Raw genomic sequence first — 20,423 nt, 5'->3', positions numbered from 1 at the left:
AAAACTGGAATGACCTGCAGTTTTTTCCAGTCATTAGAAGTGGAGCAAGTTCTTTCAAATAATCTTTATAGAATCTTAAGAGATATCTCATCTGGTCCTGACGCCTTTCCACTACTAAGCGATTGTAGCTGCTTTTCAAATCCGCAATTCGTTATTTCAGTATCTGCCATTTCGACATTTCTACGATGATTGAAAGTATGGATAGTGTTGTGATCTTCCACAGTGAAACAACTTTGGAAAACCGAATATAGTATTTCGGCCTTCTCTCTGTTGTCTTCCGTTTCGGTGCTGGTGTGGTCACTGAGAGAATGATTTTACATATGACCAAAATCTCTTAGAATTTTTACTAAGGTTGGTTGACAATGTCTTGTTTTTAAAATCATTGAACGCTTCTCTCATTGCTCCCCTTACACTCATTTTCGTTTCATTCAGATTTTGTTTGTCAGCTAGGTTTTTACTTCTGAGATGAAGTGTTTTTTGTTTACGCAGCACTTTTCTAACACGGCTATTAAACCACGGTGGATCTTTCCTATCCCTTAAAACCTTACTCGTGACATACTTGCTTAGGGCATACTGAACAGTGCCTTGAATTTTTTCCATCACCGAATATTTGATGCTAGCTGCTGAGGTCTTCTGAAATTTGTATCCTGTCACCCTTGCTGAGCAAATATATCTTCCTACCTTTCTTAACATTCCTTGTAGGACCTGTTGTGATAGATGCTGTCACAGCCTTATGGTCACTGATACCTTCCTCTACACTCATTAAATGGTTCTGGTCTGTTTGTTGCCATGGGTCTAAAACATTACCTTTATGAGTTGCTTCGCTAACTATCTGCTCAAGGTAATTTTCGGACAAGACATGCAGAACAATGCCACATGAATCCCTGTCTCTGGCACCATTTTGACAGTTTGATGGCATAACACTCCCAATCTATACCTGGCAAGTTGAAGTCGCCCTCTTTTACAACGGCATGTTCAGGAAAATTCTTTGATACTCAATTTCACCCAGATTAATTCACATTTGGAATCCGTGATAACCTCGCTAGATTTTATTGAATTTTTTACTGCAATAAACATGTCACCACTATTGGTGACTAACATATACTTACAATAAACATTCCAATCTGAATTTAGGATTTCATTGTCATTGACATCTTGTTTCAATCAGCTTTCTGTTCCCAATACTGTCTGTACATTATAACCTTCAGTAGGCGATACTAATTCTGGGATGTTTCCTTGGATGTTCCTGCAGTTTACTAAAATCAAATTGATCTCTTCTGTCTCTGATCTGCGAGGACCAAGATTCTCTGAGGTATCGCTATTAAGGGGAACTCTACATTCTGCACCTGATAGCAGGGGTCGTGAAATTCACATCCGATACCGTCCCAGTATCGCCTGAGCCTCTGGTTTAAACCTTCCACTCTGCTCTAAACCAGAGGACCGCGATCAATCCTGGGTACAATGCTAAAAATAGACAGCTAAGCCTGCACCCCGCATACATTGCTAGTTGTCTTCACCAAACCAGTCAGCCGCCAAAAGGATTCGAGGATGGCCTCAGAACCCAAGCAGCAGACATCATTCGTGCCGACATTTGCCATTACATGCTACCGGTTGCACCCAGTGCGCTCGATAGCTGCCGGCAGGGCCTCCTTCACATCACAGATGAGACCTCCCGGCAAACATACCGAAGGCACACTGGAAATCTTTCCCTCATTGCCTGCTCTCTACGTGATAGGCTCCATCACCTGCCTAACATTGGAATTCGCAATGATAAGCATACGCACCCTCTGTACTTGTCTTGACTGGGTGGGAAAATCGACAGTTGGCCCAACAGGAGAGGCATCTTGTGCTGACTCAGAGTTATCATCAATACTGGGTAGAACCTCGTACCTAATACTAAGACGTAGGGATCTAGCCGCATGGCCTGCTCCCTATTTCGCCTTCTACCCAATGACATGCCATCACTGTCTGCCACCCACTCTGGCATGAGGACGGACCAGTCAGATGTTGTGTATCAGAAGCCGCAGCAATGTCCGGGTCACCAGGGGATTCCAGTGGCACCAAAGGTGTTGCGGGTCTCATCACTGGTGCCCCAATGTCACTGCTGTGCATCCTCTCGGCTCAGTGGCTGCTGCTGCTACACTGTTCTTCATGAGTAGAGAGGTCACTCTGTTACCCCACAACATATATGGAGAAAACCAGACCATTAGCTGATGGTTCCAAAGTGCATGGCCACCAAGATCACTAGATTTGAACCCATGCGATTTCAGGCTGTGGAGATCTGTAGAGTGGATCCATGCTGTTGTTGATGCAGTGGTCATCATATTGAACAATATTTGTAATCTGTAATATAAGATGGTACAAAATTACCAAATGTTACACTGTCATGTGGAAATTAAAATGTATTTCTTTCAATGGTTTATTCATTATAAATGTTTCCACAAAATCTCATTAACCTATGATCATTTGTTTTCATGGGGGCCCCTCTCAAGAGTGAAAGTTCCAAAGGGGACTGCTGACTGTCATTTGCAACCAAGTCAGTCACAGAAGTGATTGTATGCCTAAGAGTGTTTCTTCACCTAAAGGAGTGGCTGATTGTGGGAATACTTTTAACAGGTCAAGAGGTCAAATCTAGTAATGACATTGGTAGAGTCCCAAAATTCCATGAAAGAGTTCAAATATATTCAAAAAAAGAACATTAGGTTTTGTTTTTGAAAGCATTTTCATGTTATCTATACGACTCATTTTGGCATAAATCAGTGAAACAGATATTTAGAAGTCTGTTCTTTTCCAGTCAGATAAAAGGCTTTATAGTGAAGAAGGCATATATGTGCTGTGAAGATATTCTTCCATCAAATTGCCAGTGAAATGCAAAAATTCAAACTATTCACAATATTGTGGAAACCAGCAACTAGCTCAGCTTCTGAAAGAAATTTTAGTTTGACTAGTTCCGCTCTCAACGAGACATTCACTTTTACACCAAGACAACATTGGTACGCTTCTTATTCATAGGAACTCTACTATCAGAGACAAATGAGTGAAAAAGAATGATTAAACTATTTTGGCACAGCAGTTTTAATTTTACTTTGTTTGTACTTACAAAAAAAAATTGTTCATTGCACGCATTTGTTGTGTATATGTTTTATTTACATCTATTTTTTTAAATTACTTTCGATTTACTGATGTGAAATAAAACTACTTACATGTAAATTATTACTGAGTAGCAGGGGCTTTATTTCATACTTGTGTCATCCCTTTGGTAAAGTTATTTATGAAAACTGAGCAGCTGACAACAGAACCCACATGCTGAATAGTAAATGAATAATGCGATGAGTCTTGTGCGTCCTCATGGTTGAACAATATGCCCGTACCGGTAGTACATGCATGGTGATGTAAGTAATGCAGCCCACCCAGTGCGGTGCAATGAAATAGGTTGATGCAGCCCAGCGCCACAGGCTGGCAAGTGGTTGTATAAAATGACGCAAGTTGTGCTGACAAAGTCTGGGGGCTCAGAATGGTGCACAATGTGGTGACTAGTCTGTCCCTGACAGTAGCATTGAGATGTCTTATGTTAAATTCAAATCATTAGCTAATGCCAAGAATTATTCCTAACAGTACTTCAAAACAATGAGTATTTTAAATGCATCCACTAGATTACTTACTGAGGCATTACCAAACGTGTTTGACATATCACAGAAGTAATCAGGCCACTGAAAAGGAATAATACTCTTGGCTATGATGATATTTCAAACAAAGTATTCAAATTTTGTGCTGACTTAAAATGGGCCCCTTAGAGTTACTATTGTAACCAATCAATGAGTATAAATGGATATTTTGCTTCAGCCTTTTCATGATATGCAATTTTAAAGAGGAGAGAAGCAAATGGGCTCTATAGACCCAAAATATTTGAGAAGGTAGTTTACAACAGAAAACTGAACAATCACTTAGAGTGTAATATTTTGTCTCAGTTCTGCTTCTCCCCTGAGATATATAACCAAATGAAATCAGTTCTTGTAAATCAAACACAAAACATTACTCTGTTGGCATTTTCTGTGATCCTGCCAAGGACTTAGATTGTGTAGCTCATAAAATTCTACTTGGCATTCCCCCTGCATGGATCTTGATGAGAATAAAAAAAAGTGGGCGACATTAACAAATATGGCATGAATAAGACTAAGTTTAGAGTGCCCTCAGGGATGTGAAACCTGTCAAATTATAATCTAACAGTCAGAGGAGGCTACTTGTGTAAAGGATACTAAAATCACACTAAAGTTCATGCTAATTTACTCCACACTGATAATTACGGGAAGTACTTCATGTATGTAAATATAGAGGAAGTTGTTGTGCTGCCTTTGTTGTATATAGTCTGAAATTCCAAATATGAATGGCATGGTACATAACAGTTAATATTAATGAAGTAACCTCTGCAAGTACATGTTAAGTGCAGAGAACGAGCGCAACAAATCCCTATCTTTAATTTGCAGTTAATATTTCCCTTTTCTGTCAGTATATGATTTGCTTAACTCTAACCTTTTGATTACTAAATAATTAATGCACCGTATGGAGCTCCCTATATTATTAAAACAGAATATATACATTTGTATAACTTGCCATATGAAGAACGGTTAATTTCATTTAGACACTGCCGTTTTTCTGTAACATCTAAGCCAGACCAAGGCTCGTGATCTGTGCCTTGAAACAATTTATATTATATTATATTATATTATCCTTGCTGGATCTCATGAACTCCACAGATGTTAACGAATGTTGGCAAATATCGTAATCAGCCACAAATGCTTTTATTTGAGAGCAATAACTAGTTTCAGGCGTTCATGCCCATCTTCAGATGGCTAATATTTCCAAGTACTTACAGTAACTATTTTCAACAGCAGTGTATTGTCAGCTTCAGCACTGTAAAAATGTTTGAATATTTAGGGCTACTTTTATGCTTTAATGGTAAAAAACATGCTAATGTGCCTGCATTTATTTTAAAGCAAAAGAGTTGCTTAGCTACATATCCAACTGTGGACAGGACTGTCTTTCTCTGGTCTCTATACAGAGAATGATGTATAAGTGTTGTGTTGTAATTAGCACACATATTTTAAGCACATAGTGGCAAGTAAAACACTTCAAAATATTCATTGTGTCAGTCTGGGCTCCACACTTGATTTTACACTAAAGAGCCACAGAGAGTGATACACCTGCCCAATATCTTGTAGGGCCCCTGTGAGTACGCAGAAGTGCCACAACACTACATGGCATGGACTCAACTAATGTCTGAAGTAGTGCTGGAGGGAAGTCACACCTCAAATCCTGCAGGGTTGTCCATAATTCCGTAAGAGTACGAGGGGATCTTTTCTGAACAGTTGTTTGCAAGGCGTCCCAATATGCTCAATATGTTTGGGGAGTCTGGTGGCCAGCAGAAGTGTTTCAACTCAAAAATGTTTTCCTGGAGCCACTCTGTAGCAATTTTTGATGTGTGGAGTGTCACATTGTCCTGCTGAAATTGTCAAAGTCTGTTGGAATACATAAGGAACATGAATGGATGCAGGCAATCGGACAGGACGCTTACGTACATGTCAGCTGACAGAGGCGTATCTGGATGTATCAGGGGTCCCATATCACTCCAACTGTAAACACCGTGCACCATTACAGAGCCTTCACCAGCTTATAAAGTTCTCTGCTAACATGCAGGGTTCTTGGATTCATGAGGTTGTCTCCATACCCGTACATGTCCATCCGCTCAATACAATTTGAAATGAGACTCGTCTGATCAGGCAAAATGTTTCCAGTCATCAACAGTCCAATGTCGGTGTTGATGGGCCCATGCAAGGCATAAAGCTTTCTGTTGTGCAGTTATCCAGGGTAGACGAGTGGGCGTTTCGCTCCAAAAGCCCATATCGATAATGTTCTGTTGAATGCTTTGCAGACTGACACTTGTTGATGGCCCAGAATTGAAATCTGCAGCAATTTGCGGAAGGGTTGCACATCTGTCATGATGATTGTCTTCGGTCATTGTTGGTTCCCTTCTTGCAGGACCTTTTCTCGGCTGCAGTGATGTCGGAGATTTGATGTTTTACAGGATTCCTGATATTCACAGTACACTCGTGAATAGATCGTATGGGAGAATCCCTATTTCATTGCTACCTCAGAGATACTGAGTCCCATCACTCATGTGCCAACTATAACAACACATTCAAAGTCACTTAAATCTTGTAAGCTTGCCATTGTAGCAGCGGTAACTGATTTAACAACTGCACCAGACACTTGACTTTTATAGGCATTGCCGTATTCTACCTGTTTAAACATCTATATTTACAGAGCAAAGTGCATCCCCGAAGCAAAGACGTAAGATATTGTTGATTTCTTATTGAACAAAGAACTAAACTAAGCAAAGTAATGATGTGAAATTCTAAAAATTGCATGGTATAAATATTCTCAGGTTTCAAGCCATGTCAAGTAGTTAACTGCTCAAGAGCTTTCAGCAGAGATCTCCTCCGGCATTGTCAAGTGGTTGACTGTGGTCTGAATGCTGCTGCTGTGCATATAAAGCCGTGTCACCATCAGTGACTGCTATATAAGCATGGCAGTGGCATTCAGACAACAGTCAACCACTTGACCATGCCAGAGGAGATAGATCTCTGCTCAAAGCTTGTGGGCAGTTAAGCACTTGATGCAGCCCGAGACTTGGAAAATATTTCATTAAAGTGGATATCGCCGCAAAAGTATGCATTTGTACATTACAAGGTATGTTAGTTGGTCATTATACACTCCTGGAAATGGAAAAAAGAACACATTGACACCGGTGTCAGACCCACCATACTTGCTCCAGACACTGCGAGAGGGCTGTACAAGCAATGATCACACGCACGGCACAGCGGACACACCAGGAACCGCGGTGTTGGCCGTCGAATGGCGCTAGCTGCGCAGCATTTGTGCACCGCCGCTGTCAGTGTCAGCCAGTTTTCCGTGGCATACGGAGCTCCATCGCAGTCTTTAACACTGGTAGCATGCCGCGACAGCGCGGACGTGAACCGTATGTGTAGTTGACGGACTTTGAGCGAGGGCGTATAGTGGGCATGCGGGAGGCCGGGTGGACGTACCGCCGAATTGCTCAACACGTGGGGCGTGAGGTCTCCACAGTACATCGATGTTGTCGCCAGTGGTCGGCGGAAGGTGCACGTGCCCGTCAACCTGGGACCGTAGGATCCTACGCAGTGCCGTAGGGGACCGCACCGCCACTTCCCAGCAAATTAGGGACACTGTTGCTCCTGGGGTATCGGCGAGGACCATTCGCAACCGTCTCCATGAAGCTGGGATACGGTCCCGCACACCGTTAGGCCGTCTTCCGCTCACGCCCCAACATCGTGCAGCCCGCCTCCAGTGGTGTCGCGACAGGCGTGAATGGAGGGACGAATGGAGACGTGTCGTCTTCAGCGATGAGAGTCGCTTCTGCCTTGGTGCCAATGATGGTCGTATGCGTGTTTGGCGCCGTGCAGGTGAGCACCACAATCAGGACTGCATACGACCGAGGCACACAGGGCCAACACCCGGCATCATGGTGTGGGGAGTGATCTCCTACACTGGTCGTACACCTCTGGTGATCGTCGAGGGGACACTGAATAGTGCACGGTACATCCAAACTGTCATCGAACCCATCGTTCTACCATTCCTAGACCGGCAAGGGAACTTGCTGTTCCAACAGGACAATGCACGTCCGCATGTATCCCGTGCCACCCAAGGTGCTCTAGAAGGTGTAAGTCAACTACCCTGGCCAGCAAGATCTCCGGATCTGTCCCCCATTGAGCATGTTTGGGACTGGATGAAGCATCGTCTCACGTGGTCTGCACGAACGCTGGTCCAACTGAGGCGCCAGGTGGAAATGGCATGGCAAGCCGTTCCACAGGACTACATCCAGCATCTCTACGATCGTCTCCATGGGAGAATAGCAGCCTGCATTGCTCCGACATTGTGCATGCTCTGTTGCCTGTGTCTATGTGCCTGTGGTTCTGTCAGTGTGATCATGTGATGTACAGGTATCTGACACCAGGAATGTGTCAATAAAGTTTCCCCTTCCTGGGACAATGAATTCACGGTGTTCTTATTTCAATTTCCAGGAGTGTACTTATGGAAGGTACAAAGTGGGTAATATTTTGTGGTGCAAAATTTGGTAAGTGTAGCTCAAGGTCAAAAATTCTGGGAACTTGAAACTTTAAACTAATTGCTGATGTTGAGTAAATAATGCAAAACTGGTATATATTAAGTCAAAATAATTATTTTAGCCTTACAACTGAGTAGGAAAGCAACTGTTCACTTTGTTCAAGCAATTTATAAGAAAAATATAGAGCATTTATTACACAGCAACAGGCTGCATTGTGTGGAGAACTGTTCTTGCAATGTATATGCCACTCCAGAATGCAACCCAGCTGTGACTTTACTGAATACCTGCCACTGGCTTCGTAGCAGGCCACTCATTTTTTTAAGCAGAATGCCACTAATGTACTTTCATGTAGAGTAAGAGTTACACATTTTGTAATAATTTTGATATGTTTCGCAGGAGAGCTTCTGTAAAGTTTGGAAGGTAGGAGACGGATACTGGCAGAAGTAAAGCTGTGAGTACCGGGCGTGAGTCGTGCTTCGGTAGCTCAGATGGTAGAGCACTTGCCCGCGAAAGGCAAAGGTCCCGAGTTCGAGTCTCGGTCGGGCACACAGTTTTAATCTGCCAGGAAGTTTCAATTTTGATATGGTCTGCAGAAATCCAATAGCATCTTCAGAGCTTCATCTGGAAATTAAATCTTGTTCCAAGATATTTACAGAGCTGTCCTATCCCATCACATGCAGTATTTCCACAACCTGTTGCTGAAAATACCCATTTTTCTCTCTTAATTCCTGTACAGTATCTTCCAAGAACAAAGCTGAATTTTTAAAAAATTAGATGCTGCGCCATCAAATGTTTAGGAAATGTGTGGCCTCTAGATGCTATGACACCAATTATGCTGCCAGTATAGCATGCATGTGCACTGTCATGACTGAGATGATCAATAACAAACAGCAAACTTAACATGTCACAGAAGTGAGCAACATATTTGAATATTGACACTTTGGATGTGTGCCAGTGGTAGGTTTGAACTGTTCTGCAAAGCAACAGGCTAGTTCTCAGTGAAGTCTAAATGAACATTGCACACACCTGCAACCAACTTTGGTCTCAGTTCTCGACACAAAAAAGCATATCAATCTTTATGCTTATTCTCTGTGACACTACTTATGAAACAAGTTTCAAATTAGTGTAGTAAATACATGTACATACTTCCTTCACTGGTTGACATTTTACCCATTTTGGTCATAATTAGTGGAATTTTATGAAATCAGTTTTTAAATCTGAATTTTCCTTTTTCATTAGGAGATGCTTCTCTTACTGATCTTTCATCTTCTTACCTTTTTCACTAAGAGATAATCAGCCCATTTAGAACTTTGCCTGCTTCAGTCTGTCATCACTTGCGTAACATTTCAGAGCAATGTTAAGAATATCTTTCAACAAATACCCACAGTAGGAATCTAGACATAACCAAATACCTTTTGCATTCTTTATTTTACAAGGTTTTGAAATTAAATGTGAGGAAGCGGGTACATATTTCAAGCAGCAGAGATCTGCTGCTCGAAGTAGCTATTTGGTGTTGGTGTCAGTAAAAGTGGCTGCTGAGGTAGTATTTATGTTTTGAGACCACATCACATTGGGCATACATGTGACTTCAGGTAGTGCACTTAAATTACAAAGTTTGTGTAAAACTAAGTTCTTCCACTTTGTACATGCTGTTTTCTTGTGCTTCCCTGGACATTTAAGGGGGCATACAGTAGAGGGGGGGGGGGGGGGGGGGGGGCTACAACAAAAATGCAAACATTCAATCCTCCAACAACTTCACACCCAGGAATATAAACATCTGACTCTTCAGGTTCACTTTCTGGTGACTGATCATTCAGGTTTGTGATCACTGAATTTCTTTTAGCAATCTGCAATGGATCTGGGAGATCTTTTTTACCGGATTTGTCGATACCAAATTAAATATTTTCTTATATTTTTGTCAGAATTTTTTGTAATTTGCCTTTTTTGTTAATTTACTTGTAATAATCAATATGCTTTCACTCTCGGAAATATTAGTAAATGTGACGAATATCAAAGACTCATTACAAGTGGAAGCTTGTGTGTTGTGTAAAATGACTACAGTCAAAGACGTCTCCAGCGTCAAAGACAGTCAGCAGTGAACTCTTGTGTGTTGACAGTTTAACAATGTGCAGGTCACAGTCATAATTTGGGAGTGAATAAAAAGAAGAATTGTTATTACTTTTTCTATATAAGCTTTAAGAAGAAACCACATTTGAAGAAATGGTATTTGAAGCACCAAAAAATGAGGCAAACTCATTGAACCAGGACATTTCTGCAGTCAACAAAACTGCATAGTGGAATCATACTTCCACTAGACAACTGAAGCCAAGACAATTATCACCTTGTAAACATTTCACGGAAAAGGTACTGTCATGAAATATGCCAAATTTAAGTAAATAAAAATAGTGACCATATTTCAACTGTGGTCTTCGTCCGGGATAGCGTATTTGTAAGTATAGCAATTCCTGCATGGTAGATGTGATAACATTTACTTGGGGATTAAGATATTTCTGCAATACCTCTGACAGATTTCCAAGAATTGTGTTTTTCACTTAACCACCACCTGGTCTTGCATAAACCACAAACTCCTCTCTACTGTACTCCATCATTGACATTGTGTCAAACAAGTTCAAACTCAAAATTCTCTGCAGAATTATTCATGTGCTCCCAAGTTCTCACTTGTTTGGGACTCCAGTATCCTGCTGTGAAATTAGTGCTAGTGCAAATAAGTGATGAAACTAATTCAAAAAGCCTGGGGCAAAATAATAGCAGCTGAAGCACAGGCTGAGGAAACAAATGACAAAGAGCACTTGCACAGGAAACATCTGTTTACAATGGTGCTTTGTTTTCAGTTTTCTGTGCTTTTGTAAATGAAAGCCAGTTTCAGATTTACAGCCTTCTAAGTACATTGATACTGTTACAATAATTCGTCCCTACATAGCCAACATTAATTTGCTTTTGTGCCAGAAGTTCCCAGATATATTCAATCTCAATGCAAAGATTGTTAACAATGTGTATCACAGATTACAGATGTATTTATTCAGATATTTCCTTTAATCGTTCCTGTGCTCAATGTGTCATCTTGTTATGCATATGATATGTTAAATTTATTAGCCTTGTCTGTTTTAAGGCTACCTCAGAAAACTGATCTTCTGCACAAGTTACATTTGCACCAACAACTGAATTTTTATACCTAATGTAAAGCTTTCACCATAGAAAAGGCACAATTAACATACTGCACTTGAAAAGCAGTGTAACAGGAACAAATTTGACTATTTTCAGGGATGTATGGAATATTTAAGCTTGTGATTTCCTCTTCACTACTATCCATACACGGTACAAGTACTGAATGTATTACAAGTGTTTTATTCAAGCCAAATGAATGATATCTGAACAAAATTTCTTCACAGAATCATGACATAAGCATTTTTACTGCCCATGAGTCGAGAAAAGCATGTAGACATCTAGCAGCCAGACATGCATTCATTTCCCATCCTTACTCAGCTGAAATTTAGCACATTACCTGCAAATGTGACCTGAATCACAGTTACATGCGAGTCGTGATACTATTGATACAAACCAAAGTTAACAAGAATGATTTCACATTTATGCATATAATCAACACCAGAGATTTAGCTGTTTGCAGCTAAAGCGAAGTTAAGCTTTGTCAGGTGTCTAAAAGGCTATGTTTAAGATATTTCACAATTTGGCTCAATTGATAAATTAGAATCAAACTTCTGGAAAACATGGAAATAAAGAAAGCATGATTAGTTGTTTCAGCAGTATCTGTGGCTCAGGTCATGACATTTTCCACACGGGACTTTGCCTTCATCTTAGGTTTTTAGGTCATTCTCAAAGACAATGAATTATCAAAAAGAAAATTTATTTTTTACACTATTTACAGACTTACAGTCAGTTGTCATAAATACATAAAATTATAACTTTGTACAATATAAACAGCAGTGATGCTGAGTACTGCTGCAAAGTAGCAGATTTGTAATTTTAAGGAAGACTTGGTTGGCAGTGCTATGCTGACAATACAAAAATGACAGAAGTATACACATTACCAATTCACATTCACGTCAAAAATTTTATTTTCAAAAGACTTAAAATACAGCACTTAAATATGTACATCTAAAAGTATGTATAGATTAATAGTAAAGAATATAAAAATGTTTTTACACTGGAAGTATCAACCTCGAATTGTATAAAACCTCAGTAAAGGTCTATAAATAACAGACTTTGTACAAAATATACTGGCAGAAAAAACAGTAAATAATGAAGAATTGAACAACAATGATTACTGCAGTGCACCTCCAGAATGGCATTTGTGTTCATCACAGGTTGACTTCTGCTAATACTGGTTCTTTGGCAACTTCAAAAAATATTCTGAACAAAGAGGAAAAAAATTATTAGTGTGTGACACACACACACACACACACACACACACACACACACACACACACACACACACAGTAGTTAAGGAGAAGCTATTCTTTCCTTTCTGTAACTTTTAATCTTAGTAAATCAACTTATAGTGTTAACTTTAGTACAAGATTAACCCCCCTCCCCTTTTTTAAAGGGGGTATTTGAGAAAAATTTAACGTTTTGACTAATGAAAATTAAGTTTTATTGGCATAAAAACATTTCTAAAAATATACCTATTTTAAATTTATGGCATTTATCAATTTTTAGATTTTGGTATCACAAGGAGATAAAACATGTAAATGTAGGCTCCCAAAGCCATCAACCCATTCAACAAAATTTTTCTGGGTTTGTGACTGCATTGTCAATATATATAAACCTAAGCAACATTTCAGTCCCTGTTTCAAGTGACTTTCAAGGTGTTTTTATTTACTGCTGAATGAGAAAACTAACCTGCAGACATAGCAGTTATCTAATTCTGATAGGCTGTTTAGGATGAAGGGGAGGGACGTTCAAAGTCTTTCTTGACGTTTTTATTATGTCTTCATTGGTGTAAACCTGACATTTTGATTGGTGTTTGCTTACTGCTTGTGATTGGCAGAAATTGGCGAATAGAAAACCAGGGAGCAACTGCGACAGCTTTTTCCTGCTGTCTAGCATTTGCTAAGGTGCGCCACTACTCTATGTACCTGTGGCCACTGCATTCTCCCGCATGCCTGTATGTGTTGCTTCATGTGAGCTATCACCCCTTAGCACTGTAATTGCTGGCAGCCAAGTCATCAGAAATCTGTACCGATCCTCTGTGCATGATGGCCGATCGTTTAGAGAGACAATAGAAATGTCTAATCTTCCTCCTGAAACTAAGAGGCTGTTTTGTCAGTATGTGAGCTGAACCAAAATTAATGTTTGCCGCACACATCCTGCCGCTCTGCCACCTCTAAACAGGTGGGCTGTCCCAGTCGGATTTATCTTTCGTGTTCACATATCCTTGTGCTAATTGGTCACTCCATCTCTCCTACATACACTAATCCACATTCACACCCGATTTCGTAAAATCCAGCAGCATGTAGTTTGTCAACTGTATCTTTCATTGTGCGAAGAACATCTTTTATTCTGTTGCTGCTTCAGAAAACTGGCTTGATGCCTGCTTGGTGGAGAATTTTGCCTACCTGTTCAGTGGCACCTTTAACATATGGTAATAGAGCGATGTTTTGTGCTATCTTTAGCTCTCCTCTTAGCTTTATCTGTTAAACAGTGGTGCACTAGATCACATATCAAGTGCTATACATTTCTCTAAGACATTCGTTGCATCTTGTACTGTTACATTCGTGAATAAAGACCTCACGTTGAAGCTAACCAGCATGCCTGGGCCAAGATACACTTTTTAAAGTCCCACAAGATAGATGGTGTCCTTAATGAAATTTGTGTGGTCCACCAAATGTCTGGTCCCTTTATAACCCATTCCAAGTAATCTAAAGTTCAATCTACAGGGTCAGGGTCATCAGTCCCTTTTACCTGATGCAAGCAAGGCTCAAGGTACAACAGAGGAAACTGAACCAGTTTGACCATCCGGGAATCAGCAAACATTAAAGGTAAAGTGCAGTGAAGTCTAATTAGTACGTAGAACCAAAAGAAGGGGGCATTCCACCAAAATGTGGGCTACAGACTGGAAGGCTCCACAACCACAAAATGGGGTTGGCTCGTTACACAAAAGAAAACCATGGGCCAACCTGGTATGGTCAATGCAGAGACGACAGGGTGGCTGAAGCCGTTCGAGAGAGGTGGAAGGAAGAACGCCACAGGACTGGTGTCACCTTAATCGCACAAAGTTTATTAGACAGGGACATAGCCTCCCAAGAGTTGGCCCACGATTGTGCGAAGTGGGATTTTATGTGAAGCTGTAAATCTGCTGCAGGAGGGATTACAGATAAGGGGGGGGAGGGGGCAGGTAAGAGACTGCTCCCACAACCAAATGATCAGCAAGCTCATTATGTGGTTTTACCCTCATGGCCAGGGACCCAAAGGAAGTAAACGGAACAAGCAGCACGATGAAGATCAGGGAGATGGTCCAGACCAAGGGATGGTGGGGAAAAAAACACCGGTCAATAGTTTCCTTTCCAACAGAGGATGTGAACGCATATTCCACATGATCAGCAGATTTAGAGCCATCGGTGTAAAAAACAACAGCATCCCAAAAACTCCCATAAAATTTGGAAGAAACAACGGAATAGCATCAGAGAATGGAATCTTTCAGACCTCGGCAGAGATCCATCCGAATTCAGGGCCGAGGAACTAACCGGGCATGGGAGAGTGATGGGGAGGGTGCATGGAAAACACGACAAAGAAGGAAGCTGAAAATCACGGCGAAGAGACGCAAAGCGGAGCCCAAGTGGCAAACCCACCGAGAGTGGGAATCAGGTGGGTGATGTGCATGGTCTGGAAACAGGATAGAATAGGAAGGATGAGTGGGAGAGGAATGGAAAGCGACTGCATAAGAAACCAGAAGCTGGGACCGCCAAACAAAAGAGGCGGGGGGGAGGGGGAGATCCCAGCTTCAACCAGGAGACTATCAGCACAGCTAGTACGGAAGGCACCAGTGGCCAAACGGATCCACAATGGTGGACCAGATCCAGGAGATCCAGTGGGGAAGGGGGGCAGCCGAATCATGAACTTGACAATTATAGTCCAAGCAAGACAGCACTAATGCCAATAAAGGCGGAGAAGGCTGGAGCAGTCCACACCTCCCCTACCTTTAGAAGTCTGATATTAGGCTGCCAAGTGAGCTGTTTGTCAAAAAGACCGCCCAAAAAAAGAAACTGTGGGACCACAGGTAATTGTCGTGCATCGAGATATAGCTCCAGATCAGGCAGATTATAGTACAGCAACAGAAGTGGACCACCCACAATTTTAAAGGAGACAACTGAAACCGATGTGAGGGTCCATGCAGAGGCATGCAATATAGCTCCCTGGAGCTGCTACTCTGCAGAAGCCATCAAAGAGGAACTAACCCAAATGCAGAAATCATCCACATACAGAGCAAGGGTGACCAAAGGACTGACAGTGGCCACTAGTCCATCGATAGCAATGAGGAAATGCAGTACACTCAATACATAACCCTGTGGGATGCCATTCTTCTGGGTCCGTGGAGAACTGAAAACAGTACCAACCTGAACCCTGAATGACTGGTGGAACAGGAACTGGCAGATAGTGATCCACTTCAGATTTCTAAGATATCACTCATGAAGTGGGAATAATGCGAGATGGCGCCAAGCAATGTCATAGGCCTTGTGAAGGTCGAAAGATACTGCAACCAAATGGCAGCACTGGGAAAAGCCTGCAGAACTGCGGAATCCAAGCGAAGTAAATGATTGATCGAAGAATGTCCCTCTCGGAAGCCACACTAGTAAGGAGACAATAGATCCCGAGATTCGAGGACCCAATTGAGCGAACAGGCTACCACCCGTTCAAGTAACTTGAAAAAAACATTTTTCAGACTAACTGGCCAATAGCTTTCAACAAATAGGGGGTTCTTACCAGCTTAAGGACAGGAACCATGATGCTATCGCAACACTGAGAAGGGAAGTCACCCTGGAGCCAAATACAGTTAAACACCAGGTGAAGATGTTGCAGCTGTGGATCACAGATGTTGAGGCAGTTTGTTATGGAGTCAGGGCCAGGGGATGTATCATGAGAATAAGAAAGTGCAGAATGACATTCCCACTCAGTAAAAGGTTTGTTGTAAGATTCTTACTGACAGGGGGCAAAACAAGGCAGAAGCTTCGGCCTGCTATTTCTGGTGAAGGAAAGCAGCCAGATAGGAGGCTGATTCTGTTGCAAAATGGGTTGCAAGATGTTCCGTGAGAATCAACAAGTACATGCAAAGGCAATGCGGGAGGTGAAGGCCCGGAAGGGTGGACTGCCGATGGCAACCTTTGAGAGCGCGAACTGTAGCTCATACCCATGATATAGGGATAGTAGAACTGTGAGAAGAAACCAAGCTTTCCTGACACTGCTGTTTGCTCTGATTAAATAATGGAGCCTTAGCGTGAAGGCGTCTAAATGTAATAAGGCTGGCAACTGATGGGTGCCTCTACACAGGACTTGCCGACAACGAAATGGTCCAGATGAGCACGGTACAGCAAGGCTAGCAGTGTGAACAATAGCGTCAGACAAGTCACGTAAGAAGTCATCAATACAACCTGACAAAGAGGGAGAAAAAATGACCTGTGCAGTATATTGGAGCCAATTGGCACATTGGGAAGTCCAACAGGGTAACCTATCCATCGGGGAGTGGAAAGGGAGTGAGAGAATCAATGGGAAATGGTCACTATAACAAAGGTGGTCTTGTCGCGACCTGCCTTGGCATGGAGCGAGTAGGCCACATGACTCCTGGACCCAACAGAACTGTTGACTTGTCATACATTCTAACAGCTTACAAAGAACATTGGTGAGGCTGATGGGCCGATAGCTATCTACATCAAGTGGGTATTTGCCAGGTTTGAGCACTGGAATGATTGTGCTCTCGCTATTGCTATGGTAGACACCATCCCATCAGATCCGGTTGAAGATGACTAGGAAATGTTGCTTTTAGCCACACAAGAGATGTTTGATCATTGACTGGATCCAATATGGCCTAGGATCTGTGTCTGGGCAATATGCAAGGACATTGAAGAGCTCCCACTCTGTAAATGGAGCATTACAGGGTTCACTGTAATGTTCAGTGAACCAGAGGGCTTTCCTTTCTTTCCACCATTTGAGGATGCAAAATACTGGGGGATAATTCCCAGACAGAGGCTTGAGCATAGTGCTCAGATAAGTGCTCGGCAACTGTTTTTGCCCCAGATGGCCCACAGCTCATGGCACACTGTGGTACTACTTTTACTTTTAAGGACGATGGTAATTTAACTGTAGCATATGTGGATATAAATCCAACTGGGTGTAATCTTTCAAATTTATGTTTATCTCTTGGCTAAACCTTCTATGATGGTTTACATTAATTTTATCTTCACTTTTTATTGTACAGTAACAATATTAATAGTAAAAAAGCTGAAATTGCTGCATGCGAATAATCTTTGTTGTCACAAATATATTCTGACATGGTTGTCACAATAATTTCACATCTATACTGACACGAGATTTTTACCTCTTCTGCACATTGTCTACCGGCCTCATTGGCTGTGTAGAACCAGCCACTTAGATACAATGGAAATAAAAAGGAATATATAATGGTGAGATTTGAGAACAAAGCTGCTTGACACATGGAAGTATGCCACTCTCTTACCTATGCTTTTACTCTTGCAGTAATGTATATTTACTATTTTAACAGTTTTGAAGTCAATCCAATAGCTTCCAACAAACTGCAGTTTAAACATGGTAGATATTCATAACAAAGTAAGATATTCTCATGGTTGGCAGCACTACCAAATATGCTGCTCAATCATCACTTCTCTCCCTGAATTCATATTCATTCTCAGCCAAGATGGCACCACTTTTCTCCCTTCAACCATTATGAATTTTTCAAAGTAAATCTACACAATATCAGTTTCCAAAGCTTTATCTGCAAACATGGCGAGACTTTCAAATAACAATGTGGGAACCTCACTTTGGAATCAGGTAAATACAGTAATTCTTTCAGCACTGCAGAGGATTCTAAGCAGTGTGTTTTACAGTGACGAATAGTTAATGTAATTGATTACACACTTACTTGTGGGAATATTTGTTTCTTACTGTGGACAATGCTTCCTTTGGTTTCATCTTCAGCATGTCATTCAACTTAAAAACCAGATCCTTGATTTCTTCAAGGCTATAACCTGTGAAAGAAACCAGTATTATCACCGTATTCAACATACATCTGTGTGTCTTAATTGTACAACTGACTCACCAGAATAATACTGAAGAGTTTTTGTCCACCCAGATATTTCTTTCATTTTTAAAGCAAGTAATAAAGCAGCTGCAGCCAACTTTGAATCTGATTCAGACACAAATGTGTATTCCATAAGGGAGAGTTCAAGGATGTAACGTGCCAATGTGAGGACTGGTAGAGTTACTTTGGAACACTGCAACAAATTTTAAGCAATAATAAGCACACCATTGTGAATATGGAACAGAAAATGTAATACTACTTTACAGCAAGTCATATGATTACTTGCTGCATTATCATGACAATCTAGACTACCAGACCCACAATTTATGTACAGATTTTATGTATTACCAAGATTAATGTTTCACATCACTTTTGAACTTTGTAACAGAATTCAAGTTATCAGATTAAATGATTCCCACACAGGAGTTAAAAACAGTTTAACACTGGAAATTGATAGAATTAAATGTACTTTTCATTCCAATTTATCCATTGTGATGAGATCCTCCAGGTCGTTGAACGTGTCAGAAGAACACTACACAAATATTTAAAATGAAAAGCAAACAATGAGAAATAGAAGTATGCTAATGTGCCTCCCATATAGGAGTAGTTTGTCACCAACAACTGATTTAGGATCCTCTTTAATTGAACTATTTTAGTAGTAAAACTTTGTGGCTACTGGCATACTACCGAAAATTTGTATCCTGAATAATGGATATTTCTGAATTGAAGTGTTCAAGTATTTTTGAAGATTATTCTTATTTCTAGTGTTAATTCCATGACACTAGCTGTTTGTGTGAGGAAGATTTTAAAAAGTTAGAGGAATAAATCTGGCGAAATGCAGTAGTATGCATCCTTACTTCCTTACACAGGCCTCTACAGTCTGTTTTAGTTCACACTCAGTTCTTAATACAGGTTTTTGCACTCGGGGAAAGCTTAGTTTGGCTTTATGAGTTACCCCCAAAAATAATCCCATATGACATTTTGGAATGAAAGTGAGACTTTTCATTTTTATATCTATGACAACAGTCACATTGCTCCTTCCACTCCTGTTTGTCATCTTGGACAAATATGGCAGAGAACCTTTCACAAGCTCTGAACTGCAAGTAGGGCATTTCCAAAGTTGAGTAACAAAACATCAGCTAAGAAACATTTACTAATGCCCATGAAAATTTCATTTACCTGTCTTCTTACAACTACATTTGATTTGCTACTGATTGCAATGTTTATGTCAGCTGCAAACAAAACAAACTCGGCATCTGGCAATGGTACTGATGAATGATCATTAACACACACACAAAAAGAGCAAAAGCCTTAAGATGGAACCTTGTGGGACACCTCACCACAATTTGTTCTGTTTGATGCGTGATAGCTTAATTTATGTCTTTCCTAATGACACCTGTTTTGTCAAATACAGGAATTTCACAATTTTGCAACAATTCTTGTTACTCTATTATAATCTGATTTACTTAGAATGGTATTGTGATTTACAGTCAAATGCCTGTGACATAGAACGTAACAGTAGACTAATTTAACATATTTAGTACATTTTTACTGTATGTGTATTAGAACTCTAGAAATTTAAACTGAGACTATGGTTAAGAGATTTGTTGTCAGATGGTTAAGAAGCTGATTGCTTTTTCTAGAACTTTGTGACTACTGGCAAAAGTGAAATGGGATGGAAATTTGACTTTCTTAAACAATGGGTAAATTTCAGCACATTATAACCATTCAGGTAATGGTCCACTAATAAATGACTTTGCACAGATAGCTTAGCATGTTATGAAACTAAGAACCACACTATCAAAAGATTCTAGTAAAGATAAAATTTCAACAATTTAAAGATTTTACAACAGGATTACCGTATTTACTCGAATCTACACCACACTTTTTTTCCCAGTTTTTGTAATCCAAAAAAACCACCTGTGGCTTAGAATCGAGTGCAAAGCAAGCTGAAGTTCTGAGAAATGTTGGTAG

The 20,423-nt window shown here is 40.7% G+C and overlaps 1 protein-coding gene across 4 annotated transcripts in view; it reads right to left on the bottom strand.

Annotated features, from left to right (window-relative positions):
* Positions 1–12,027: 12,027 nt before the first annotated feature.
* The window catches only part of LOC126326510 (G2/mitotic-specific cyclin-B3), a 50,548-nt gene continuing 42,152 nt past the window's right edge, over positions 12,028–20,423 (bottom strand). For all 4 annotated transcript variants that reach the window (XM_049995670.1, XM_049995662.1, XM_049995678.1 and 1 more), the window contains exons 7-9: positions 18,468–18,642; positions 18,291–18,396; positions 12,028–12,550 (exon numbers count right to left, since the gene is read on the bottom strand). In XM_049995670.1, coding sequence (XP_049851627.1) covers positions 12,499–12,550; positions 18,291–18,396; positions 18,468–18,642 — 333 coding nt within the window. In that variant the 3' untranslated portion in view covers positions 12,028–12,498. The remainder of the gene's footprint in view (positions 12,551–18,290; positions 18,397–18,467; positions 18,643–20,423) is intronic.

This window comes from Schistocerca gregaria, chromosome 2, assembly GCF_023897955.1.
Source record: "Schistocerca gregaria isolate iqSchGreg1 chromosome 2, iqSchGreg1.2, whole genome shotgun sequence".
NCBI classification, from domain to species: Eukaryota; Metazoa; Arthropoda; class Insecta; order Orthoptera; family Acrididae; genus Schistocerca; species Schistocerca gregaria.
The sequence above is the reverse complement of the archived record's forward strand: the minus strand, read 5'-3'. Positions and strand labels throughout refer to the sequence as shown.